Source organism: Chelonoidis abingdonii, chromosome 8 (assembly GCF_003597395.2).
Source record: "Chelonoidis abingdonii isolate Lonesome George chromosome 8, CheloAbing_2.0, whole genome shotgun sequence".
Classification (NCBI taxonomy): Eukaryota; Metazoa; Chordata; order Testudines; family Testudinidae; genus Chelonoidis; species Chelonoidis abingdonii.
Window position 1 is genome coordinate 85,390,267 of NC_133776.1, and position 27,626 is coordinate 85,417,892.

Here is a 27,626-nt window from a genome sequence, read left to right on the forward strand (position 1 = left end):
AGAGATTTAGAGAGGTCTATACAGGGTAACATGCCTTTTCAAGAGCACAGTTCCCAAGTGGGATTGTTTATAGAAAGACTCATCTTTAAATTGATACCCTGAAACATCAGGATTAAAGCTCATCTTGCAAAGTGTTGGTATGAGTGAACCTGAAACATACCTTTGTATCCGCTTGTAGAATCTGTGGAATTCTGCCCTCTCCCTCCTCCACATTTAACAACAACTGCTGCAGCCCCACTGAATCAAGCCACTTACCTTAGGTAAGCAAGAAGAGCAAAGCAAAGCAAGTCACTGTCCTTGTTGTTTTAAACCTTCTTGTGTGTGTTTTAATTTAAAGCCCAGAAGTTCATTCATGGGCTGAAATGTAGAAAAGGAGACATTTCTTACACTGTGCAGTACCTGGAATTCTAGATGTTTTGTCACTATGGATGCTCCATGTCATGATGTGCATGCCCCTGTGTACTCTTGATCTGAGGTTTTTTCTTCTTTTTTTTTTTTTGGTGAGCAATGCCAGCGGGTGCACACCTGCACCACCTCATGCTCTGGTACAAGGGCATTTAATGAGGTGCAGCCCCGCACCACTCCAGTTCCTTCTCAGCTTCAGAGCATGGTAGACGACAAACAGAGGGTAAAGGAGGAGGTGTAATGGAGCAACAATAGAGACAAAACATCTCTAAGAACCCCATTTACTGTACCAACTAAGTAACCTCTCCTTCTTTCAGTAGTGTCCTATGGGTGCTGTATGTGAGGAGACTCCCAAGTAGTATCTTAATGTGGAGGATGGTGCTGAGCAAAAGGATCCAGGACAGAGCATAGAACATTTTCACCCAATGCTGCATCCACTCCGGAGATATGTATTAAGGCATAATCCTTGTGAAGGGAGGACTAGGTGACTGCCTTCCGAATGTCTTTGATGGGTACCTTCCTAAGCAGAGCAATGGAAGTCAATTGAACCCTAGTGGAATGAGCAGCAATTCAACAAGAAAAGTGCACCCCAGTGGACTCGCAGTGTTCCAAATGCACCCCCAACACCCACTGAGATAGTGCCTGAGAGGAGATTGAGTGACACCCCCCCCTTCCTCCTCTCGGCAAAGGGAACAAAGTCTGGGGAAAATCCTAAAGGGCTCGGTGAAGGTAGCAAGCCAGGGCTCTTCTTATATCCAGTATAGGAAGACTAGTCTTCTCTAGGTGAGAGGAACTTAGAGTAAAAAAAAAAATAAAAATCAACAGTTCCTGATAGATGTGGACCTCTGATGACACTTTATGATAGAGTTCTCACCTTCACTTCCTCCCTAAGCATTCCCAAATCTGGACCTTAGCGTCCAGAAATCTGGGTGCCTGCATGAACCCCTCTAAGCTTAATTACCAGCTCAGATTTGATCTCACTGCCACTAGCCAAAAATTCCAGGGTTTTGGCTCCCTCTGGTCTCCCCAAACCCTTCCCTGGGGAACCCCAAGACTCAGAAGCCCTGAGTCTTACCACAAAGGGAAATAACCCACTTCCCTTCCCCCTCTCATCTCCCACCCAGACTTTCCTCATCTGGGCTAACCTGGACGTACTGCAGGCGACCTCTTACATCACATACCAAGAAGCTGTTTTCTTCTCCACACAAGTTCAACCCAAATACCAGGAAAAGAAATGATTCTCTCTCTTCCCCTCCGACAAATTCCCTGTTGCGCAGAGCTTACCCTCCGAGATCTAACACAAGAGGAAATTGCCCTCCCCTTTCGTCCCTTGCCTAACCCAGAGAGAAAAAACTCAACAAGTCTAAAAGAAAACATATATTAAAGAAGAAAAAGACATTAAAAATATGTCTCTGCATTTAGGTGACAACACGCCAGGCTATTTGCTTAAAAGAAAAAATATGAATAAACAGCCTTATTCAAAAAGAGATACCAAGTTTTAAACCATCCAAGCAAACCACATCATGTAAATACAAAAAATCACAAATAACAGCCTATTAGTTTTTCTCCACCTTTGTACTTACATACTTTGAAACTGAGGTTAGAAGCTTGATAGATAGAAAGAAATCCCTCTCATAGCTGAGAGCCAGACAAAGACACAGACCCAAAGATTCCCTCCCCTGAGCTTTGAAAAATCCGGTTTCCTGATTGGTCCTCTGGTCAGGTGTTTGGTTCTCTTTGTTAACCCTTTACAGGTGAAAGAAACATTAACCCTTAGCTATCTGTTTATGACAAACTCAACATAGCTTGTGGAGGAAAATAGAAAAGATCATGGTTGGGCCCACTACAAACCTGAGGAAGCGTCAATGTGCTGGGTGTATGGCTACATGAAAGTGGGCAACCTGAAGGTTGAGGGCAATGAACCACTCCCCAGGATCTAACGATGGAATGATCATTGCTAGTGTGACCATCCTGAAGTGTTGCACATGAATAAGTGTTTGGAATCAGTTCTCTACTCTCCCTTTTTCTGGAGGACCAGAAGGTACCTGGACTAGAAACCCTTTCTGGTCAAGTCTGGAGGAATGGATTTGATTGCCCACAGCTGCAAAAGGGATTCCATCTCCGGCTTTAGAAGCCTCTCACGAGAAGAGTTTCTCAATAAGGATAGGGAGGCAGGGCTGATGCGGTGAATGGAGTTGAATTTATGGAGTAAACAGCTGAGATCACTTCCAGTACCCAGTTGTCTGAGGTGACTGTGACATACAAGGGTACAATCCAGACTAATAAGTAGATATGTCACCCCTGTCCCGTAACCTACGGTGCCCTTTACAATGCCCTGCTGCTGTAGCCTCCAGCCTGGACTGCTCACAGACAGCCTCCAGCATGTAAGTCGCTCCCATCTATAACTGTGTGCCGCAGTCAGCCAGCCTCACCATGGCTCTTATCAGCTTGGGTTATGCTGCAGGGTGACCCCAACACACCCTCTGTCCTGGATCTTCCCCCAGAAATGTATGTTTTCAAATGATACCTTACAGGACATACTTTGTACAAAGGTTATTACAATAGTGTATAGGAAGTGAATACAGGTGTGTATTCCATCACAGTGATATGCTTCCAAGAACAGAGGAAATGGGTAAGATGGTCTCCTATGGTGGATGGATGGAAGGTTGTTGCAGCTGAAGAGCCAATGGGGAGGGTTCATGAGCCTCAACCAAGCTGCCAAAATGGTCACTAGATGAGGAACTGACGGATAAGTTACAGTACAGGATGGGCCTTTCTTGTGCAGTTTGAAGCTCTTCTTGGACAGTTCAACAGTTCTTGGGGGCACCTGAGAGTATATTGCACAGGAGTATTGTGCTGGCTGAGACTCGCTGTATTTCCTTTTTGTAGACGGTCTATAGATGCTGAGCATGCGCAACATCACCCTGGAGTCCTTCAGCATGTGCAGAGATCCATCCATGATGTCACTAAAGAGTTTAGGCCCTTTGAAGGGCAAGGCCTGTACAGTATTTTGCATCACCCTGGGCAAGCCAGACTATTTGTAGGTAGGAGGCCTGGCACCCATGGTGCTGGAACAACTTGTATAGTGGGGGTGCTGAGAGCCATTGAACCAAACTGTAAACCCTGTCTATGATGGAAACTACTTCAAGCCCAAGGAACAGCAGCACCTCCAGCACACATAGTTCCAGCACCCATGCCTGGCACACAATTATAGCAAGGGCCATAGAATGGGAGGCCGTATCCACTGTGTCAAGGGAGGTCTGTAGGGAGGCTCTGGCTATTTTCTGACACACTGTAATAAGAGCCTGAAATTTCTCTCTCGTGTCCTGAGGCAAAAACTCAGTAAAAGTGAGACAATTTATTATCATTGGTGAAGGCATTCTGCTATTAGGGCTTGATAGTTGGTGACTCTGAATTGATGAGTAGCTCTTATGTCAGATGGAGGTCCAGATGCTTAAGCTCTTATCAGATGGTGTTGACTTGAAGAGCTGTTGCCTACTCTTTTCTTTGCCAGTGTTGATGACCAGGGAGTTAGAGATGGGATGAGAAAACAAGTACTCTGTGCCCTTGGCCAGGATTAGTACTTTTTATTGGCCCTCATGCAAGTGGCTGGGATGATGCCCAGCATTTGCCACACGGTGCAGGCTGGTGAGAGAGAGGCCTCATTAGTAGGTAAAGCTACCTAGCCCTGGGTGGAGATGTGAAAGATGTCTACCGAGGAGTGCTGCTCTTCCTGGATTTCCTCCAAAGGAATCTGTGCATTTCATCAAGTCCTGAAAGGCCTTGACATCATCCATGTAGGATGGTGGAGGTGGCTTAGCTGCCTCCCCTAGGGTGGAAGAAGATGGGGTGTCTCCAGGCCCAGTGCAACCATTTAGGCGACCTAGGCAGTTGCCTAGGGTACTAGGATTTGGGAGGCGCCGTTTTCTTTTGCATCTTCGGCCACCCCGGTCGCTGTCGGCATTTAGAGGGAGGGAGCTGGGGCAGGGGAGTGCGGGGAGGGCCGCCTGCAGGAAGTAAGGGGGGCGCGGTACGCAGGGGAATTCCCTACACCAGCTCACCCCTGCCCCATCTCCTCCCTGAGCATGCCGTGGCCACTTCACTTCTCCCACCTCCCAAGCTTGTGGCACCTAAGCTGATTGGTGCCGCAAGCCTGGAAGCAGGGGCGGCTCCAGGCACCAGCGCTCCAAGTGTGTGCCTGGGGCAGCAAGCCGCAGGGGGCACTCTGCCGGTGCTGCAAGGGCAGCAGGCAGGTTGCCTGCGGAGGGTCCGCTGGTCCTGTGGCTTTGGCAGACCTTCTGCAGGCGTGCTTGTGGGAGGTCTGCCGAAGCTGCAGGACCAGCGGACCCTCCGTGCTTGGGGCAGCAAAATGTCTAGAGGCGTCCCTGCCTGGGAGACGGGAGAAGTGAAGTAGCTCACCCCTGCCCCGCCTCCTCCTCGAGTGCGTCATGCCTGCTTCACTTCTCTCACCTCCTAGGCTTGCAGCACCAATCAGCTTAGGCACCGGAAGCCTAGGAGGCAGGAGAAGTGAAGCAGCGACGGCATGCTCAGGGAGGTGGTGAAGCAGGAGTAAGCTGGGGCTGAGGGGTGCCTCAGGGGGGACGCCTCAGGGTGGGGGAGGGGAGCTGCTGTGGGGGGGCACCTCAGGGCGAAGCTGCTGCGGGGGAGGGCGCAAGGTGGAAGTTTCGCCTAGGGCGCGAAACATCCTTGCACAGGCCCTAGGTGTCATCTCAGTTCTTGACTCTTGTTCCTCTAGTTGCTCCTCTTGAGTAGAGTGAGGAGGATCCTGAGCTGGTGGATGAGCCTCCTGGTGGGACCCCTTCACTCTGTAGAGATGGACCCTCATGAGAAGCCCAGGAGTAACAGAAAACTCACTACAGAACATAAGAGAAAGAAGCCAGACCCCATGGGTGCTCTCACTAGGGCTATCAGGTCAGTGTTTGTTAGCTTCTGGGGTCTGCTCCTCAGGGAAGACCTTGAGGAGAGGAGGATGGAACAAATGGGTGGTAGAGGACTGAATGGAGACCTCAGAGCCAGAGAAAGTATCAGAGTTTAAGGGCAGAAGGGACCCCTAGATCTAGTCTGATCTCCTGTATGTCACTGGCCATCAACCCCACCCTGCACCCACAGACTAAACCCAACAACTGAAATGTGACCAAAGTATTACAGCCCACAGAAGAAATACTATTATGTCTCACAGGAAGAGAACTGAAGGGACCAGTGCCCCAGACCCTTGCAATGGTAAAGAAATAGTTAGAGAGAACTATATCCAAATAATCCTGGCAAGTGACGTGTACCCACATACTGCAGAAGAAGGTGAAAACCCCCAAGGTTACCGCCAATCTGACAATCTCATATATGGAGATCAGTTAGACCCAGCCAAGCACCTGAGCGAGAGAGAGAGAGAGAATATGTTCAGTGGCACCTCAGAGCCCTGGGCCTCCCCACCCAATATCTCATCGCCAGCCATGACTATCCATGATGCTTCAGAGGAAGGAGATAAAAACCCACCCAGTATACAGACTCCCAGAGAGGAATCTGCCAGTTGAAAAGGCCCAAAGAAAACAATGGGGCTGGTTCTCAAAGAAGAAAGATGAGAAGGGGGACCCCAAAAGCACAAACTGTGCTAGAAAAGGCAAATTAACAACTAAACTAAAAGAAAACTATAAAACAAAAATCAAGTGCAAAAAAAGGCAGAGGAATAACTGTGTAAACTAGATAGTGGATGCCACAGAACTCTATCTTGAGTCTAAGGCAGTTAAGAGGGAACTGGAGTGGTGCAGGTCCGCTCCTCTCTATATGCCCTCACATTGGAGCATGAGTAGGCATATGACACAGGTGGGACCCGAATTAATTCCTAGTAAAAAAATCTGACAGTCTATGGGCATGTGCATATCCTCACATGGAGCACCCACAAGGACAAGAATTTGAAGAAGCAGCTCAAAATGTCTCCCATGTATATCTGAAGATGAAGAACCCAGTTACATGCCATGCCAGCACTCCTGTCTAATTGAGAAGAGTGGCACAAGCCTTGCTGGTTCTTCCTACACATTTTTCTCCAGGATCCCAGTTTATTCACTACAGAAGCTGTGGTTCCACAGATAGGTGTTAACCAATAACCTTCCCATTATAATTCTCACTATAGTCTATAACATAGGGAACATTTATTGGAAACAAGGGCAGAGTGAACAACATGGTTTTTTTTTTGGTTGAGTTAAGATTACAGGCCTGATGCATTAGAGTTTATGCCCTCAGCCTTATATTTTTATGTTAAAATATCCGATATTACCACATTTTTCATTATTATTTGTGGCACTAAATACTACAGTGCACAGTGCCAGATGGCTTGTATTCAGCATAAAAATAATGCAAGGCCGATATGAGAAAGGCTTAGCGAGACTATAACAGCATGTATTCATCCTGCTTCCCTAATGCACGTAGTTAAAACATTAGACTTAAAATCTGGTTTTCCACTTTAGAAGTGGAATAGCATATTGTGGAAATTATTTATGAATTCAAATTTATTTCAAACATTATTTGTATGTTTCTAAGGTCTTGGCATAACAAAGAAGCAAATATCCTTTCACTCTTTGGAAGGTTATTTTGCTGTTTAGCCCCAAGTGAAGAAAGCTGAATTGTTTTAAAATGCATTAGGAACAGAAGCAAAAACCTTTTTGCAGAGATTGTTATTGGTAAAAGCTACTTTTTTTTTTTTTTTTTTTTTAAAGTATAAACAGCTTGAGTTCTAAACTTAACCAGATGGAAACGTGCCTACAAAGAGTTGGAAGTAATTCAGAAGAGACTGACAGCCAATAGATGAGCCAATTTAGACCAACATATGCCAAAAATGGTCAATCATGTTATCTTAAGTGTGACTCTGCTGTGGCAGATGAAAACTCTATCCAAACAATTTTAAGTGTCTTTTTGGAAGACAGGATTATTTTACACACATGTAAAATAATTCATCATAATGCTTGATTTTTCTGGAAATACTTCACCTAGTTTCAGCATTTTCACTTTTTTTTTTTTAAATTAAAGGATGATAAATCCTCTTATGGCCTTCTAATTAACTAAATGCTGTGCAATTCATCAAAGACTATTTAAACAAAAAAAACCTACACACTTCACTGACAATCCTCAATTTAGTTTAATATCAAATACAAGAAAAGCTTTGCACTCATACAAATCAATGTAGTGTCTTACTTAAAAATAAATGCTCGTTGTTGAAAACCTTGAAAACAAAAGAAACACTAGTGAGATAATAGTAGAGTACAGATTAAGTGTGGTCCCCTCTGCTTGCCAGCCCCTTAAAAACAGGCTAAATTCAGAATTAAAGAATCTTTGTGGGGAATGATCCAGACTACAAGAAAAAGATTTTTCTGTGCAATTCATGCACTATTAGGAGACCACCAGATTACTGAGGAGTACATCTAACCTTCTGCAGAAGCTAAGGTGCCTTGCTACTAACCCGTCTCAGGCTATATCAGAGAAGGCCTCCCAGATGCCTCCATTATAATGATTGCACCTCCCTCTACTGAATGCAACACTAGCATGATTATTTTTGTCTGTTATCTAAACTGAATAAGATGAGTCGGAAAGATGGAAAAGACCTGTTTGTTCATAAATCTGTCCCAACAGTGCAGGTTTGTTTCCTTTGGAGTATTCTCCAGTGCTTTGCATAGGTTAAGTTTTAGGCCCTGAATGCATTGAAATCACAGTCATGTCACTGAACCCAGTTACATCTCAGTTGTCCCAGAAGCTTACAGACCTGGTCCCTATTTAAACTGTCACCTGGACATTAGCTGAGTTTCCCAAGTAGGCTACAGAGCTAACATCTCAGGTGAGCTATGCCAGCTGCTAGGTTAAATTTGCTCTCTTTATTTTCCCAAGGTTTTTACTAGGTGACACATCTTAAGACACGTCGCCTCATTGTCTCCTCTTTCTTCTGCATTTGGAAAAACCACCAGTAGGGTCAGAGGACACTTGAGGTCCCTTCAGCCTTTGGCATCTCTACTTGAGACTACCAACAAATATACAAATTATAGCCTCTGCTGATGGGTTTTGCAAACACCTAATGGGTCATGTGGACACATTTACTCAAAGCTGGATTAATTTTAAATAGGCCAACCAACAGCGAATAAACTTTTGGTCATTACTGCTCTGCTATAGATTTGAAGCACAATTCTCAAAATAATGGCTCATTATCCTGTCATTAGCCTCCTGAGTTGAGCAGCTCTTAGATAGTTGTTTTAATTCCCAACTCTCTATTTACCTTTTGTTTTTATGATGCATGTGATTTACTGTAAACTATTTTCCTGTTGTTTGCATTGATTCACTATGGTGTGTGTACTATATTTAGTGTATACAAACATACTCAAAGTACATGATGGTGGGGTAATAAGGTTTTAGCCACAGGAGTTTGGGATTGGGTGCATTACTCACAAGATAATCTATACAGTTCACTCACATGAGTTTTGACAAAACCTTGATACCACATCACTCTTCCATGGAGTATTCTATACAAGTCATATATTACAAGGTGTCGTGACTATAAAAATGGTGAGGTGCTCAGATATATGCTCATGGGGAACACTAAGTACCTCAGATAGATGGATAGGTGCTTTAATTACCAAAGTCCAACTGCGCAGGGCATAAAAAGAAAGGTTATAAAATGTCTCAAGTGATCTACAATCACTTTTCAGTACCAAATATTTAATGGCACTGGAGTCCAGTATCTTGGAGAAGTTTTACCATTTTACCAAGATTTCTGCAAGAGCAAAGTTAGCCCAATACTGGGTGCTTTTGAAAATCCCTACGTTAAAGCTATACCTATAAAACCTGCTACTAACCCAAAACGAAATCTTGCCTATCCTGAACCTCAAGCTGGTGTAATTTTGGCATAAAATTCCAGTTTGATGAAGAAAGATTTCTCTAGCAAGTTAAAATAACACCTGTTTAATATTGTTCAGAGGTTGGAATGTCAGAATAAATTCCAGAGGGATGGACAGCAATGAGTTGGTGAGGTGGTCAAAGGTGCATATTTAAATTTACTTATAACGTGACTTTGCACCTTTGCATATAGATAGAGCTTCCATATATATATATTTGGGTGGGTAGATGTTCACAGTATCAACACTAAACCAACATCTGGTGTTTTTATAGGAAACTGGTTTTCAATGTGGCATAACTCTGCCAAAATGAATCTTTTCATAAGATTGTTTGGTTCCACTTTTAACAAAGCTATGTTTGGCCAGTCTGGAATCGATATGTAGTAACATGATCCCATATGTAGAAAATTAGGAACCTGTATGGCCCTAACAATGCATAAAATTTACCATACAAAAGACAGCACTGAAAAAGCTGCAGTAATTAGCTGCCTCGTATTTCAGTGCCTGCCTGCCTGAAATGGAGAAAGCAGACTGCATGTCATAGCTCACTGAGCAGTATTTTATAAAATAAACCTCTCCTCACATGAATGCAGAGTCTGCTACATGAGAAGCACAAACCTAACACAGGGTCCCATTGTCCAGCATCCCTTCCCAGCCAGGTCACCCTATAGAAGATTACTTTGAAAGACAGCACTCTTCTGTAGAATGCTAGGAAGAACCAGCCCTGGGAGAGAAGCTGGTAATGTTTCTCCAAGTTTGACAGGAAACCTTTTGGGGAGGATTATATTACTGTCTAGCGAGGAAAGAAAAAGAAGAGGCAGAGCAGGGGTAGATAATATGAGCAAGGAGCAACCATCTCACCGTAGGCAGTAGTTTCAAGGAAGAGACCTGCAAACCATGGCTGGTGTGCGTGTACAGCAGACAGACAGAACTGTGCCCAAATATGGGAGATTTCTCTTTGTTTGATTTAAAGTTGTAAGTTTCAAGGTAAAAAGAACTAGAAAAGGTTTCGCTACATTCTGAGAGATGAATCTTAAATTAAGCAGCATTACACCTCTGCAGTTAGAGATCAAATTTAGCAAATTGCACTATTTGTTTTTTGGAATACGGATGAGAGGATTTCCTATGATCTTTGAATTACTCTTCCTCAGCTATTTATTATTTACACCGTTAACTATGTCATATATCTTAATTTCAGTGTGCTTTTTTCCAACTATAGTATATCTCTGCCAAGGTTTATGAAGTAGAAGTTTGTGTAAGGCATTCTCATCACTTCCCCACACAACACTGTCTGCAGAATTCAGAAGCAGCAAACTAAAGGGGCTTGAATTTTGAAACTGGCTTATTTAAATATTTCCATTTGCTGATAGAACAAACTAAGATAAGTTAGATGTATTCAAGTCGGCAGGGCCTGATGAAATTCACCCAAGGGTACTTAAAAGAACTAGCTGAAGCAATCTCAAAACCATTAGCAATTATCTTCACAAACTCAAGGATGGGTCACGTTCCAGGCAACTGGAGAAGGGCAAACAGTACCCATCTTTAAAAAGGGGAACAAAGAGGCTTGAGGGAATTAGAGACCAATCAGCTCAATTTCAATACCTGGAAAGATACTGGAACAAAATTAAACCAATCAATTTGCCAGCACCTAGAAGATAACAGGGTTACAAATAATAACCAACGTGGATTTGTCAAGAACAAAGCACGCCAAACCAACCTACTTTCCTTTTTTGACAGGATTACTGTTTTAGTGGACGGGGAGAAACTGTAGACATGTTTTATTTTTCTGTAAGGCTTTTGCTGGCAGTCCCTCATGCTATCCTCATAAGCAAACTAGAGGAATGTGGTTTAGATTAAATTACTATAAAGTGGATTTTTTTTCCAATCAGTTGTGCATGCTCAAGAAGTACTTATCAATGGTTTGTTCTCAAACTGGGAGGCTGTATCTAATTGGGTCCCACAAGGATTTGTCTTGGGTCTGGCACTATTCAACACTCATTAATGACTTGAATAATGGAATGGAAAGTACACTTATAAAATTTGCAGATGATGCCAAACACAGGGGTTACCAACACTTTGGAGGATGGGCTTAGAATTCAAAACAACCTTGAGAAATTGGAGAATTGGTCTGAAATCTACAAGATGAAATTCAACAAAGACAAGTCCAAAGTACTACACTTAAGACAGTGATCAATTGCTCTCCATGTCCACTGAAGGTAGGACAAGAAGATATGGGCTTAATTTGCAGCAAGGGAGATTTAGGTTAGATATTAGGAAAAGCTTTCTAGCCATAAGTGTAGTTAAGCACTTGAATATGCTTCCAAGGGAGATTATGGAATAACAGTCTTTGGAAGTTTTTAAGAACAAGTCAGACAAACATCCGTCAGGGAATGTTCTAGATATATTTGATCTTACCTCAGTGCAGGGGAGCTGAATTAGACGGCCTCTCAATGTCCCTTCCAGCCCTACATTTCTATGATTCTATGAAATTTAAGAGAGTCTGTCCTGAAAAACTATTTCCTTTAAAATGAGGAATGGAGAGGAGGGGAAAAGACTCCTGGTTTTTGTTTCAGTTGGTCTTTCAGCTGAGATTGAGTAGTACATACACACCATCTTTGCTACAGCTCCACTGCTCTGTGCACACTCCAGCCTGCAGCCTCCTCTATTTCAGCTTTGCTGCTGTTACTGGTAGAAAGCCTTGTAGGCAGGCCATAAGTCATTAACAGTGGGTATGTCTACACTACAAAATTAGGTTGGTTTTATTTAAGTTGATATTGAGCCTCCAATTTAAGCAAGTCAATTCTGCATGTCCCCACTATGCACATTGTATTGGTGGAGCACATCCTCACTAGCAGGGCTTGCATCAACTCATGGAGCGCTGCACTCTGGGTAGCTATCCCACAGGCATGGAGCTGACTGGAATGTTGGGTTGGGCTTGCAATGCCTCATGAGACCAAAACATTTGCACAGGTGTTATGGGAACAGAGCATTAGCCTTCCATGATGCACTTACCTCCTTCCTTCCCTCCCTCCCTGAAATCAACGGCAAACAAACCAAGCCTTTTTTGTGACTTTTTCCTAAGCCTGGGTTACCCATGCAGACGCCATAACACGGCAAGCATGGACCCCGCTCAGCTGTACACTCTTGTTGTGAGCATTACAAACACCTCATGCCTTATCCTGCAGTATTTGCTCAACTGAAGCAGGAGCCACTGCACGGAACAATGTGATGCCATGCAAGCAGCCCTCCTGGAAGCCATGGAGCAGAGCAATTTGCAGATGTGGGTGATAGTTGTGTATAACCTTGACACAGTGGAGCACTGCTTCTGGGGCCAGGAAACAAGCACTGACAGATTGTGCTGCATAGTTATGCAGCTATGGGATGACAAGCAGTGGCTGCAGAACATTCAAATGCACAAGGCCACTTTCATGGAACTGTGCAAAGAGTTTTCACCAGCTCTGAAGAGCAGCAATACTAAAATCAGTGCTCCTCTGACAGCTGGGAAGCAAGTGGCGATAGCTCTGCGGAAACTTGCAACGCCAAACTGCTACCGGTCAGTGGGAAATCAATTTGGAGTGGGTAAATCTCCTGTGGAATTTGCTGTGATCCAAGTTGCCAAGGCAATCAATAGACTTCTGCTAAGAAGGGTAGGGATCCTGGGAAACGCACAGGACGTAGTGGATGGTTTTGCTGCGATGGGGTTCCCTAACAGCAGCGGGGCAATAGACGGAACGTATATCCCTATCTTGGCACCAAACCACCTTGCCAAAGGGTGACTTACACAATTGTTCCATTCCAGAAAGCCTTGCATAACCCGAATTTTATGTAAGTCGGAAATGTATATTGTACAAGCATAAAAAACAAACGATTACAACAAAAATATTGCATTTACCTTAATCCTATTGTTATCCTGGCACACTGAAGGCTGCATTTTGGTGGTGGATGACAATGGGCTTAATTTGTAGATGAGAAAGGAGAGGAAGAGACAGGCATTACATCATTGGGGTCATCAGAGGGGGCTTTGGAGGTGGAAGGCTGTGGAGATGTGGACATTGCAGGCCTTTCAACCTTCCTTACAAACTTATTGAGAGATGACTGGATAGTGGCCTTTTTCTTCTCTTCATGTATCTGTCTATAACAGGGCAGCGTTTCGTCAATGCCTCTGTTCACTTTCAAGAATCATGAGAAATTGGGGAGCTGCTTCATTATGACAGTCGATTTTAAAGAAGCAGAGCCTCTCACATGCTCTTTTATGCGTGCACTATCATTCAAAATACTGAGGTAGCCAAATCGAATTCACGAGCAATTGACAACAGGCTTTGTCTGCTTTCATACTTTTTCACTATTTTCATTTTCTTCTCTAAATCAATCTTCTTTCACTTACGAACTGGTCCCGAACTCTTGCTATCACTTGTTTGCTTTCCAGGCATGATTTGAATTAAATAATAGGGTGAAATAACTGAAATACAGTATCACTGAAATAATATGAGACTGAGAGACTGAGAGAGCGCGGAGCCTTGTCTTGTAGGAGATGCTACTATTGTATTCCTCCGCACACTGGACTACAGTACTTTGTGTTTCTGTATGTTACGCAATATTATCTGCAACTCAAAAATTTTATTTATGCCTTATGGAACTTTTTGCATAAGATTGAATTTGCGTAAGTCAGTCTTGTGTAACCCAGGGAGTGTCTGTATATAAATCGAAAGGGGTACTTCTCAATAGTGTTACAAATGCTGGTGGATCACAAGGGCTATTTCACTTACATCAACGTGGGGTGGTCAGGAATGGTGCATGATGCGCACATCTTTAGGAACTCTGGTCTGTTCAGAAAGCTGCAAGCAGGAACTTTCTTTCCAGACTTCAGAATAACCATTGGTGATGTTGAAATGCCAGTAATGATCCTTGGAGACCCTTGCTCCCGGGGCTCAGGAAGCTGTACAGAGGCAGTCTGGACAGCAGTAAGGAGCAGTTCAACCATAGGCTGAGCAAGTGCAGATGGTGGTGGCATGTGCCTTTGGATGTTTAAAAGTCCACTGACGTAGTTTGATTACTAGGTTAGACCTCAGTGAAAGCAATATCCCCATTGTTGTTGCTGAGTGCTCCATAATATCTGTGAAACAAAGGGAGAAAAATTTCCGATGGGGGTGTGTTGGGGGAGGTGGAGGCAGATTGCATGGCAGCTAATTTTGAGCAGCCAGACACCAGGGCAATAAGAGCACACTGAGGTGTGCTGCATCTCCGTGAGGCTTTGAAAATTAGTTTAATCAATGACCCACAGTTACGTGAGATTTGTGTGTGTTGTTCCTTACCTAGTTGTCCCCTTCATTGCATGTACTCCCCTGTAAACTACACCCCTGCTAGCTGCTGTGTGCTGAATGAATAAAGAGCCTTTTCTCCTCAATTCATTCATTTTTATTATGTACACAAACACAGAGACAGCAGAGAAAAGGAAGATAACCTGGGGGAAAAGGGCGGATAACACTGGAGGGTAGGGGGAGGAGGGAAGGGAGAAACAAGCACAGAAGAATGTGGAACGTGGAGATGATGGCAGCAGGTTCACCATAGGCTGCAGCAGGACTCTAGTGTCCAGCTGCCTTTCTTGAACCTTAACTAGACGCCTCAACATGTCTGACTGCTCCCTCATAACCCACACCATCTCATCCTGCGTGTCACACTTGTGTTCCCCGTATGCTCTTCTGTCCTCACGGTCATTGTGCAGTTTCTCTAACAATGCAATCCTCCACGCGCTGAGCTCTGTCTTGTCAGTCTCGGAGGCACACATTAACTCATTGAATATGTCCTCCCAAATCTTCTTTTTCTACCTTGTAATCTGGGAAAGTCTCTGTCCCAGCATAGAGGATGTGCTTACGGATAAGCTTTCAGCTGCAAAGAATACAAAACATGAGGATAGCATTGACAGTGCATACATAGTTTCCAGTGCAAGGTTAAATCTTTTTATAAAAGAAACACCCCTCAATGCATTTCCGTGCAAGGCACAATTTAACCAGAACTGCTGACTACTGCAAGAGTCAGTTTGCTGCTCTGGCCATGATGAGTAAGGCCACTAAGCATGGGCGAGAGGTCTTGTGCTGCAGCTTTTGTTAAGACATGCTTGGGATCAATGGTTGCAACCTCAGCACAACCCCCTTTCCCATAGCAACCTAGATGGTGCTTGCAGACAGGCACTAGCGTAAAGACCCACAAATAGTTTGATTGTTACAAAAGCAGCACTGGGCTGGGGTAGAAGGGAGACTAACAGGAAGCATGCCCTGCCCCCCCCCCCCCGTTTTAAATGCTGGCTGCAATACACGGTGATCAATTCCAACCACAGCCAGGACACACTCAGGAGTGTGGTTGTGTGACCCAAACAAGGGAGGATTACTTATCAAATTGCTTGTGGTTTTAAGGGCTAGCATTTAAAACCTCCTGTTTCCCCTAGGTGACCATATGCGATATCACTCTCCTGAGGGTAACAGAGGTGGAAAGGGAGCAGATGCTGCAAGCATCTGCGTACAGACCTGGTCCTAATGCTGTGTGCTGCAATGATGCCAAAAGAGTTAATACTGGAGTGGCGCAGGAAACTGTCCTGCCGTGGTGGACGACACAAGGCAGCCCTTCCCAGAAACCTTCTGCAAAGGATTGCAGACTACCTCCATGAAAGCTTCCTAGAGATCTCCAGGGAGGATTCCCAGGCCATCCCTGAGCACATAAACAGTCTTTTCTGGAGAGCACCCTCTGTGTAACTGGAGTGGCCGCTGATAATTTCTATCCCAATTTTTTAATTCAGATTTAAAAATAATAGCATGTAACCCCTACAGTCTGACTGAAAATGTGTACTCACCGGAGTGCCTTCCCCGGCATCATGCTCTGCCAATAATTGGTCCTGTGAGGGGATGGGCTCCAGGAGTTAAAAAAAAGCTCTTGGCTGTTGGGAAGAATGGAACCTCCACTTGTTTGTTGTGCATTCTCCTCATCATCATCAACAAAGTCCTCCTTGTTGTTGCCCAAGGTCAGCCGGGGCTCCTGGGAGGTATCCACAAAGTGTTTTGGGGGTAGTGGTAGGGTCACCACCTAGAATCGCATGCAGCTCCTCATAGAAGCAGCATGTCTGTGGCTCAGAACCAGAGCGACTGTTCGCCTCTCTTGTCTTCTGGCTTTACTCTTATTTACAAGCAGCACAATGTAGCAGATTCTCACACTCCTTTGGATTAAATGGAGTGACTTGCCACATGCAACGTAAAATTTGGCTGAAGATGCTCCTGTTACCCACATGAAAGTTAAAGATTATATAAATATAGTCCAGACCCTGGCATATTTAAGAAAGGGTATAACACAGGATTCCTTTTGTTCTTTGGCTCTGCATTACATTCTCTGCTGAGCCAGCTCGTGTCTGACACTCTCTCTTAGGCCATGGCTACATTTACATTTTTGCAGCGCTGGTAGTTACAGCTGTGGTCGTACAGCTGTGTAAGGCCAGCGCTACAGTGTGGCCATACTGACAGCGACCAGCGCTGCAGTGTGGCCACATTTGCAGCATTTGCAGCGCTGTTGGGAGTGGTGCATTGTGGGCAGCTATCCCAGCGTTCAAGTGGCTGCAATGTGCTTTTCAAAAGAGGGGGTGGGGTGGAGTGTGACAGTGAGTGTCGGGGAGACAGAGTGGATTTTTGGAGCAGACACTGTGAGCTCCCTGCCTTGCAAGTTCAAAAGAGGGGGGTGAAGTGGAGTGTGACATGCAGCATGGGGGAGACAGAGAGAGTGGATTTTTGGAGCAGACACTGTGTGACAGCTCCCTGCCTTGCAAATTCTGGCCATTTCCCGCACCCCTCTCTCAATCACTCTTAAATGTAAAAAGGCTTCAGACCAGATAAGCAGCTTCTCCGAGGGACTCCCTCCCCCCCGCCGTGCTGTTTGTCTCCTCCAGCAAACAGCTGTGAACATTCCAAAGCCTCGGCTCGGCTCGCTCGCTGGAGCAAAGAGCAGCTGTGTTTGGTAGCTCCGGGGAGTACCTTCCGGTTTGTTGTAGACAGGAATTCTGGGATACCTCTTAATACCCTGGAGGCCAATAACAGCGCTGGTGAGTGTCCACACCTGATGACCAGCGCTGCATCACCAGCGCTGGATTCGCTACACCCGTAGCAGACCAGGAGTACAGCCAGCGCTGCAGACAGGGAGTTGCAGCGCTGGCTGAGCTTTGTAAGTGTGGACACCTGCTAAGTTGCAGCGCTGTAACCCCCTCACCAGCGCTGCAACTTGCAATGTAGCCAAGGCCTGAGTGAGCCAAAATCATCCTGGTCTAACTCTGCTAATTTGAATGGATTGATACTAGGGATGTATTTGTGAAACCTACTGAATTAGGAGCATCTATTGTGGGAGAGGTACATGCATCCACATACTTCTGATGCCACTTTTCCATATAGGAAGAGTTACATCAATACAATTTAGCAAGTACAGACACAGTTTACACATACAACAGCTTGAGATTTGAACAGCATAGATGTTAGTACTCTTGACAGAGCACTAAGCTTCTAATGGGTTTATAAGTAGTCACTATAAAATTATTATTTAAAATGGCATTTTGCTTACATTTTAGGTGAGATGGTGCAATCCTGTTTCCAGGCACCCATAAAAACCTTGCTACCAATGTGAAAGCTCAGTGTGGGCCTAGAAAAATCAATTCAAAGTTTGCATGGGGTATAACAGTAACTCAGATCTAAAATACATTTGTCCCCCCAAAATAGTAACATTCCTGGAGTATATGGAGTTAACGGTGTCAATAAACCATGCCATTAGTTACCTTTAAATGGCCAGCAAACACTGAAGTTACCAACATGCATTACAGAATTTGACTTATGAAAACATTCTTGTCTCATTTCTTCTGAGCTTTTGCGGCCTCCATGAGAAATAACTTTTCAAATAATTGAAGAAATAAAAGCAATCCAAGCATTCTTAGACTAATGCATGTAAGTAGATGAACATACATTTCCTTTAAAAAAAAAAACTAGCTCTTTGAATTCATAAATAAACTATGCATTGATTTGCAATGGTTTTTTTCAAATACAATTATGGTTGAGACTGACCTTCATACTCTATTTTCCATAATTATTTGAAAATGAAAGCTTCTCCTGTTTTCACACCATACTTTTCAAAATATGTATTAGTTTTCCAACAAGGCCACTAAAATCACCAGAGTACTGCAGAATACATTCAAATGATGTAACAAGCTGATGTACAGTGTGTACAAACTTATTTTTCTTTTCAAACTACACGTAAAATCTCCGCCCCCTGCTCCCTAGATGACTACGTTGAGAGCTTTGCAGGACACATTTTAGCTTGGTGTGACATAAGTGTTTTACTTGACAATTTTATTAATGGCTACAAAACACTGAAAAACAGGAATGAGCTAGGATGGCACATCAGTCTTTCAACTCTTGAGATCCAACTTTAAATCCTGCCTTAGGTCACAATTGAAGATTTTTGTTTTCCTTCCTCTTCCCTCACATCAAAACCCCATGCCATTTGGTACAACTGGCTGTCACTACTCAAGACAGACCTAGCATTGGAACAATATCGGGGTATCAGAGGTCAAGATTAAATTAGAGAGCTGTTTGTAGGGAAACTTGTACAGTACCTTTTTTCACTCTCCGGGGCTCCATCAAGTTGTATAAATCTCTTACAAGTTATCAAGTCACTCACAAAAGTGCTTGCCTGGAAGACCATTTGGAAGTTCAACTAGAGCAGAATGCATGATTGGTACCATTTAAGTGGCTCAAACTGCACTGGTTCTCTATTTGCTTTCAGTAGCAATTCAAGGTGCTGATCTATGCAGTACACCATAGCTTGGGTCCTGCCTACAGAGGAGTCTGTCTTTCCCTATGTGCTGTCCTAGGTGGTGTGGTCTGGTGGAGCTCTCAAGCTATCGGACTCTGCTGTTAAACAAGAAGCTGAGGCCCGGGCGCTCTGAGTAGGAAGAGCCTCATCTCTGGAACAAATGCCGTCTATTCACTTTCAGATCAGCGTAAGGCTCAGCCCCTTTCTCTGGCTTTTGCCAGAATGTGTAGTAAGTATACAGTTTAGTGCATACTCTTCCCATGTTGACGTTGGTCAACAAGTTATGTAAAATGGCTTAATATCTTTCAGGGCTTCAGCTGTTACAGGGCTTAATCTCAACTTTGCTAGACACTAAAAATCATGGACTGAATAGACAGACTGTTGTAATAAGTCATAAATCCAATCTAAAACCCACTAAATCCTGTCCCCTCCCATGACTGGAAAGGTGTTAACAGGCCACTTCACCCTGAATGATCCCTGGAAATGTATTCTGACTACTATATGCTAAACAATCTGTTCCACTGTGTATTTAGCTGCGACACTCAAAGTACATTTTCCAGACCTGAAGAAGAGCTGTGTAAACTCGAGAGCATGTCTCTCTAAGCAAGAGAAGTTGGTACAATAAAAGATTACCTCACCCACCTTGTCTCACAGGGTACTTCAGAAATTTAAAAAAATAAGCACACAGTGAATGGAGCCAACAACTCTGATGACTGTAATTGTAGTTTTAAAACACTTTAGTAATTGCAGTATTTTGCCAACACCATCACACTTCAGGGTGCACCTATATACAATACTACTGCTGAATCCACCAATTTAGGCTTCACTTTGGGGCTTTTGAAAATAAAGATCCCACTCTCCTTCTCAAGAAATCTGATTTTCCTATTAGAAGGCAGTAAAGATACAGACAGTGTCAAAACTCCTAGCAACTTGTGTTCGCTTGAGCCATAACCCCTAGCAAAACATGTAAAAAAAAATGCTTAAAAACTTTTCAGATGTTCCAATGGACCAAACTACCATCTGATAAATGTAAGATGAAAGACACAGGAAATTCTCCACTGCGGAACAGAAGAATCAACAAAACATTGAGCACCACATCTGAGACCACTGTTTAAACACAAATGAGATTCTAAATGAGAAGCATGGTAATCTCAAAACAATTTCTAATTTATGTAACAATCCAGCAGTTTATAATCTTAAGTTACTGTTTTCTTTGATGCACACGTTACTCAAATTAGCATTAATGGAAGTTACATGGATACACGGAGAGAAAAAATATACTTATTTTAACTTATCCTCTACAAATTAATGGCTACACTTTTTTTGTCAGTCAACATTTGTAGAACATTTCTGCATATTATTATTAAAAAGATGTGGTAAATGAAACTTTAGAAATAACAGCTGGAGGGTGCTATATTCAGACTCAATCCGTTTCAGGTTCACTCTCATTCATTCCAGTAATACAGCACTCTCTGCAAGACAATGCAGAGTTCAAAACACACTAACTATATAATGAAGTGATACCAAGGCATGTGGCTAGTTCAGCTGAAGGGTGCGCAACATAATGCATCAGCACAACTAATGATAAGTTGGGTTGCAGTAAGTGTATTTCATACTTCCATTTCCAATGGGAAAGCTAGAACTATAGATGCACAGAGAAACAGTGAGTAGAGAACTTTAGTCTCAAGAGATATGGCTCAACAGCTATTGTAAACAAGTGCTGAAGGCGTTGACGGGGAAGGGGTGGGAGTATTTAGCTGTAAATGTAAGAAATATATGAATGATACATGATTTTAAAACTAAAAAAAAAGGTTTTACTAAGAACATGGATTTTCTTCAGTATAACCTAGTTAATAAGGAAGCTCTTTATGGAGTCAAACAATTGTTTTTGTTTTTCTTCTAACAATAAATAAATGTGTACGGTGGGGTGGTAGAGGAAAATTTGGGTGCACAATATCAATTTACCTTTGACTGATCATCCAAAATTTCTGATTACTTAATACTATCCTAAAGCAATATAATTGGCTATCAACGTCACTGATGTTATTGAGCACTGCAAACAATTACTTTTACTAAGAAACAATCTGAAGCTCTCTTCTGAGTGGATGCAGTGCAACACTCCCATAGCTGCTATTAAAATCATATTTATTCTTATTCTGAGCACGTTACTGACAAAATATTGGTTTCTCCCGGGAACTGCTATAAAGCTGTAAGTGTCGTTTCAATAGGACACACATTTCTATTCACAAGATAAATCATTTAATTAGTAATTATTATGCACAGATTAACAATGGAGTTATGGTAAGAAGTTTTCCAGCTGAAAGTTTATACAACATGGTTTTAGCTGGCTTTTGGTGGACATTGTACATTACAGATAAGATACTCAATTTACATTTTATTTTCCCATACTGTAAAGAAAACTGACAATTTCACATCTGAATTTCAAACATATTTAAATGTTGTTATGGATTAGTAGTGACAGAATAGCTGGGTATAAAACTGTGAAGCCACCTGCACTGGAGAATTATAAATTCACATTTGTAAAAACCCCAAATTTGCTAACTGTAGCATATTATAACAACAACTAGAGACATTTAGGTACTTATCTTTATAGTCTCTGTTCAGACAGCTTTTGCCTGGGAATAAAAAATAAATCTAAAGTCAAGATGTTTAGAGTTGTTAGGCTGATACTTGCTTTGAGAAGCAGTCATTTGAAACAATTAGGATATGCATCTCAAACAAGTATACATATATAGAAATAATTAACACAATTGAAGAGGTGCAAGTTCTTCTAGAAACAAAAAATGAATTTAAGTAGCATTATTTAGTCCTGAATTTTTCACGCCAACATGGCAAGTGTTGGTTTTAGAACTGTAGCGGACTGGTTTAATTTTTACTGGTGACCTGTGCCCAGTCTACAAGACTTCCAAACATTATGTAAAGATGCTGTTTTAGAACAGTGATGCATCAGTTCTGCTATCCCTGACGTGAGCAGCATCTACAGCTGTTCACAGCAGCCATGAGAAGGTTTCAAAATGAACCAATTTTCCCATCAGATACTGTTAAAATCCCTAATTTACAGGACATCCTCTGCCGCAAAACTTGGCACACCTCTCTGTATTTGTTCAAGTCCTCCTGAGTTGTGATTCTTCAGGTCAGCAAGTAACCCTAAAATGCCTGTTCAGAATAGCCTATGTAAATGAATGATACATGAACACACAAATCCAACCGTAACAAATTCAGAACCAAAGTTTTACATCACTAATAAACACGAAGATTAATAAGTGAACTGCTACGACTCCTTTGACATTCCTGCTCACAAGGCAAGACATAATACTCATTTTGGTCTCACATCTGTTCGATGGAGTAACACAGAACTGTAGCAGTGGCAAAACCAAGTCAATTTGTAACCCCTCCAACTTTCCAACAATTATCTGTTTTTAAGTAAATTCTCTTCTCTTTTAGGTATAGGAGAACATATCGGACATGGGGAAAAAAATCTCACATCATTAAGATCAGTTTAGAGGCCTTCCCAATCTTCTACATTCCCCGCCCTCTCCAAAACTGATGGCAATATGTGCAGTTTAGCAATAGCCACACCTCTGCTCCAAACCCTTTACAAAATTAACAGAATAACCTTCACAGTATTTATTGGCTAAAAAGATCCACCATTTCCTACAATGGCAACAACACAAAGCCCTGGAGAACACTGACACGCAAAACTTTTTGCAATTGATTAAGACGCGTCAGTTTCATTACAGCATTTACTTAGCTGCCAAAACAGGTTTCCTGCATCATATATTCTAGCAAAGGAATTATTGATTCATTTCAGATACTTTCAAAATAACGCCAGTGTTAGATCTATTTTTAGGCAATGAACAGCGTATATAAACCTGGTAATATGTGGGCAATTGTCCATTCAGAAAACTTGTCAACACAATTGAATTCACATCACAATCACTAAAACATGTAGACATCAAGTAATGGGTCAAAGCAACGAAGGTGTTTAAGAAAATATTGAAATGTTATTAAATACAGCTTTTGTACATAATTCAGTACATACAGCAGTAGATTCTGTACAGGTTATTTAATTTAAAAAATCTAGTTGAGTTATTTGAAGTCACATCATATATGAAGGGAAAAAAGTCTCAAAAGCGACTTTTATTAACCCTTTACTAACTGTTTCTGGCAGTTGAGATTATATTGTTTGTCGTCTTTGTACTGCTAAAATGAATTTTAAAAAGAGACATTCCATTAGGGAAAATAAAAGTGAGGTCTCTAATCAGAAATAATTCTGAACTGTCACCATGGATCACCATGATTTTACCTTGCTTCTGGACACCACGGCTGAAGGTCATTCATCTTTGTATTTTGACACCCTCTTTACAGTAATTTTTCATTGAGTATATGTCTGTATTGGCACAGATTATTTTTCTCTTACATAATTTTAACAGATAATGAGACTAACCAAAAAGGAAGAAATCAAAAGCGCAGCCTCCTTTACTTGGACATGTTTTTTGTAGCTAGCTTGATGAAAGTTTCAGCTAAAACGAATGTTACATCAAAAGTAGTAAATAATTTACACTTGCAGTCACATTTGAATAAGTGTTCAGTAACTTTGGGTTCTTCAGTTTCTGAGAGTCCACCTGGAGGCACGAAGATGCTCAATTTTCAGAGGTAAAAAGGACCTTCAGCTCTCATTAACTTCACAAAAATCAAGCACAAGTTGGGCACCCAAATTAGTGAAAACTGAAAATTCTGGCTTTGATCTTGTTCTTTACTTTATTTTACTTATTTGGAAGAAGTTAATTTCCAGTTTTATTAGGAAGCGAATTCCTTACCAAATCTTTAAGATGACCTGAAATATTTTGCTGCCAAGACTTCAGTTCAACATCCAAGGTTCTCCTCCCACAGTTAAGCCCTTAGTTTAGAGGTGGGCAAACTACGGCCCATGGGACCCTCTTGTCTGGCCCTTGAACTCATGCCCCAGGAAGCTAGCCCCGGCCCTTCCCCTGCTGTTTCCCCTCCCCCAGAGCCTCAGCTCGCCCGGCCGCCTGCGCAATGCTCTGGGTCACGGTGCAGCGAGCTCCTGGGGCAGCACAGCTGCAGAGCCGCAGCCTGATTCAGTGCTCTATGCTGCACGGTGGCATGGCTGGCTCCAGCCGGGCAGCGTGGCTGCCTGTCCTGGTGCTCTGGATGGTGTGGCTGTAGTGCTGCCAGCCACCGGTGCTCCAGGCAGCGCAGTAAGGGGGCAGGGAGCAGGAGGGGTTGAATAGAGGGCAAGGGAGTTCAGGGTGGTGGATAGGGGTCAGGGCGGTCAGAGGGTAGGGAACAGGGGGGTTGAATGGGGGCAGGGGTCCTGGGGGGGCAGTCAGGGACATGGGTTTAGAGGGCGGTCAGAGAACAGGGAGAAGGGGTGGTTGGATGGGGCAGGGGTCCTGGGGAGAAGTCAGAAGGGCAGGGGGTTGAATGGGGCAGCGTGCGGTCCAGGGGGCAGGAAACAGGGGGGGTTGGATGGGGCAGGAGTCCCGGGGAGAGAAGGGGGTTGGATGGGGGCGGGGGCCAGGCCACGCCTGGCTGTTTGGGGAGGCACAGCCCTCCACACAATTTTGGAAACCCGATGCGGCCCTTGGGCCAAAAAGTTTGCCCGCCCCTGCCTTAGTTATTAATTATCTATACAGGGAAAATTTACCAGCATAATTATACTATAAACTGGTATAATGCCCCTTGTGGACACATTTATTCCGCCTTTGGCAGAAGCTAAACCGGAAAAAAAGTACTCCTATTCTGGAATAGCAGTGTCCATGCAGGGAGTTATATGAGGATGGAATTAGGATATCAAGGTGGAGTTATGCCGATAAATTTCCCTATGCAGATAAGCCCAAACAGATACAATCTTAGGGCCCAGCTGTGGGAGATCTTGCAAGCTTTAGAGAGATTTAAGGTTTCTCAGAATGTGGTAAGTCTGGGCTTTGGGTACAGAAACATATATGGTTATTAGGACAATAGCCCTAACGATATTTTGGTTGATTTCTCATACAATTGTGCAAAACGATAGAAATACACCATTCTTTCACAAACTAGCCTTATTGAACTCTAATTGCTCCCTAGGACTATGACTGAAATAAAGCAGGAGGCAGTGGTCTTACAACGTACTTCAAAGACACAGAACCTTGAACTCGCATCTTGGCAAGTAAGTAAAGGGTAAACTAGATTTTATAATGTTCTGGATTATAGCATTTATGCTATGTCAAATAATATTCTTTAATTCGGGATTTTAAATAGTTCTTAAAAATGCATATTACTTCCTCTTTAATGGGACAACTATGAAGTTTTCCAGAGAGGAAAATGCAACGTTACTTCTGGAAGAATAACTGAACAGAGTTGTTCCAAATTTGAGTTTGCTACTAAAGGTTTTTTGCTTTGTTGTTCTTAAAAAGGAAACGCATTATTTCAAGCCAGAGTCATTTAATAGAACTAAGTACATCTTATTTTTTAGCATACAAATTCAAGTTAACTGAATCACATTAAAAATATAAAACTCCTTTACCAGCCATCAATGGTGGAAAATAAACGAACAACAAGTCTGTTTACTGCTTAATGATACAGTTCAAATAATTCCATCTTTGCCAGCTGAAATGATCTAGGTCACTTGACAAGTGATTGCCAGTAAAATGTATAAATGTTTGAAACTTCCCTAAAAATACGTCTTGTTAATTAGCAATAAATTGAGAGTTTTTCAAAAGCTCTCATGCACCTCATTAAATATTAGAGATTCTGACAATGTAGAAATAAACCCTTTGGTTAAAGAAGCTATGTTGTGCTGAGATACTGTAAAAAACCAAAATCAACCAGGAAGTGTCTGAATTGTTTTTGTTTTCAAACCACAGGTGTGCTTCAGTCACTCTTGTATCACCCTTTAACCGGCAGCAGAAATTTAATCCTGCATCACACACTTAGCAGGAACAGTTTCCACAGCCCTTCACACTGTTGATAATTTCCTCTTGTAGTTTCTTCCTTTCCTCTTCTTTGGACATGTGGTTATTTCTCTCTTCCCATTTCTGGCTGACGTTACTATTTAGTATTTTGCTGCTCTGTGTGTGCCACATCTCATAGTAGAGACTGCTGGGACTGGCAAGAAGATCTAAATGGCTACCACGCTCAGCAACTTTACCCTGTAAAATACATATCAAGTTAGTGATTGAATGCTATCAGATCTTTAGATCAGGGCTTCTCAAATTTCATTGCACCGCAACCCCATTCAGACAACAAAAATTACTACGTGACCCCAAGGGGGGAGAGAGGGAGAAGAGAAGAGCCTGAGTCCACTCTGTGTGTCAGGGAGGAGGGGGGTGTGCAAAGCCTACACCTGAGCCTGCTGCCCAGGGCAGGGAGGCCAGAGCTGAAGCCACAAGGCTTCAGCTCCACTGCCCAGGACTGAAGCCAAAGCCTAAGCCCCACCACCCAGGACTGAAGCCCTTGGGTTTTGGCCCCAGGTGGTGGGGCTTGAGCTTCGATTCAAGTCGAAGCAAGTTAACACCAGCCCTGATGACCCCATTAAAATAGGGTTGCAACCCACTTTGGGGTCCCGACCCACGGTTTGAGAACCAATGCTCTAGAATATGAAGTTGACGAAAGCATGGGCCCGACACTTTCAGTGTTAACTCACCAAAATCCTCCTCTTTAATAAGGAGGTGAAACCCACAGAGACAGGTTCAGATAGAGGGAGCACTGTATGTACGGCCACACTACATGTTAAAGACGAAGAGCTGCAATCTTCTCTGGGTTATAAAAATTACGTGTAGACCTCAGGTCTCAGTTGGGCAAAGTTCATGGCTTGACTACATGAAAAACTGAACCAGTTTAAACTAGAGATACAACTAAAAATAGGTTCAGCACTATATATGAGTTAGGATTTATTATAATTATTAAACTAGTGCATATACCATATGAACGCTCTAAAATAAAAATAAATCTGCCTTATCTTGACTTATTTTAAATTGACTAGGAATAGATTTATGCTAAACTGAATTAAGGCATTATTAAACCAAAAATAAGAATGTCCACACAGGGATTTGTGCAATTAAACCAAATTGATTTAAAACCAGATTTAAGTTAAATTGGTACAAGGCCTCAGTTGTTCCGATGTTAGAAAGTTCAGTCACTAAAATTATATTGGCAACTAACTGTGTATGCGATCTCTGTGGGTCCAAAAAAGGACAGTTACCTGTTCCATAACTGGCGTTCTTCGAGATGTGTTGCTTGTGTGTGTTCGCCACGTGCACCAGTGCCGGAAGTTTTTCCCTTAACAGTACCTGTAGAGGGAGCGCTGCTGCGACCTCTGGAGTGGCGCCTCTATAGCGTGCTATAAGGGGAGCCGTGCACTCCCCCCACCCTCAGTTCCTTCTTGCTGGACCAACTCCAACAGAGGGGAAGGAGAGCAGGATGTGGAATAGACATGAGCAACACATCTCAAAGAACACTAGTTATGGAACAGGTAAC

The 27,626-nt window shown here is 42.9% G+C and overlaps 1 protein-coding gene and 1 long non-coding RNA gene across 5 annotated transcripts in view; both read right to left on the minus strand.

The window, feature by feature from the left end:
• Positions 1-14,744: 14,744 nt before the first annotated feature.
• On the minus strand, positions 14,745-17,950 carry LOC116828888 (uncharacterized). Its single transcript, XR_004374627.2, has 3 exons — positions 17,880-17,950; positions 16,138-16,319; positions 14,745-15,179 (listed from the first exon to the last, which is right to left on the minus strand). It is a non-coding gene; the product is annotated as an uncharacterized LOC116828888 (long non-coding RNA).
• A 5,179-nt stretch (positions 17,951-23,129) lies between these two features.
• Positions 23,130-27,626, minus strand: part of ABCB7 (ATP binding cassette subfamily B member 7) — a 73,527-nt gene continuing 69,030 nt past the window's right edge. For all 4 annotated transcript variants that reach the window (XM_075068798.1, XM_032787417.2, XM_032787419.2 and 1 more), the window contains one exon: positions 23,130-26,299. In XM_075068798.1, coding sequence (XP_074924899.1) covers positions 26,081-26,299 — 219 coding nt within the window. In that variant the 3' untranslated portion in view covers positions 23,130-26,080. The remainder of the gene's footprint in view (positions 26,300-27,626) is intronic.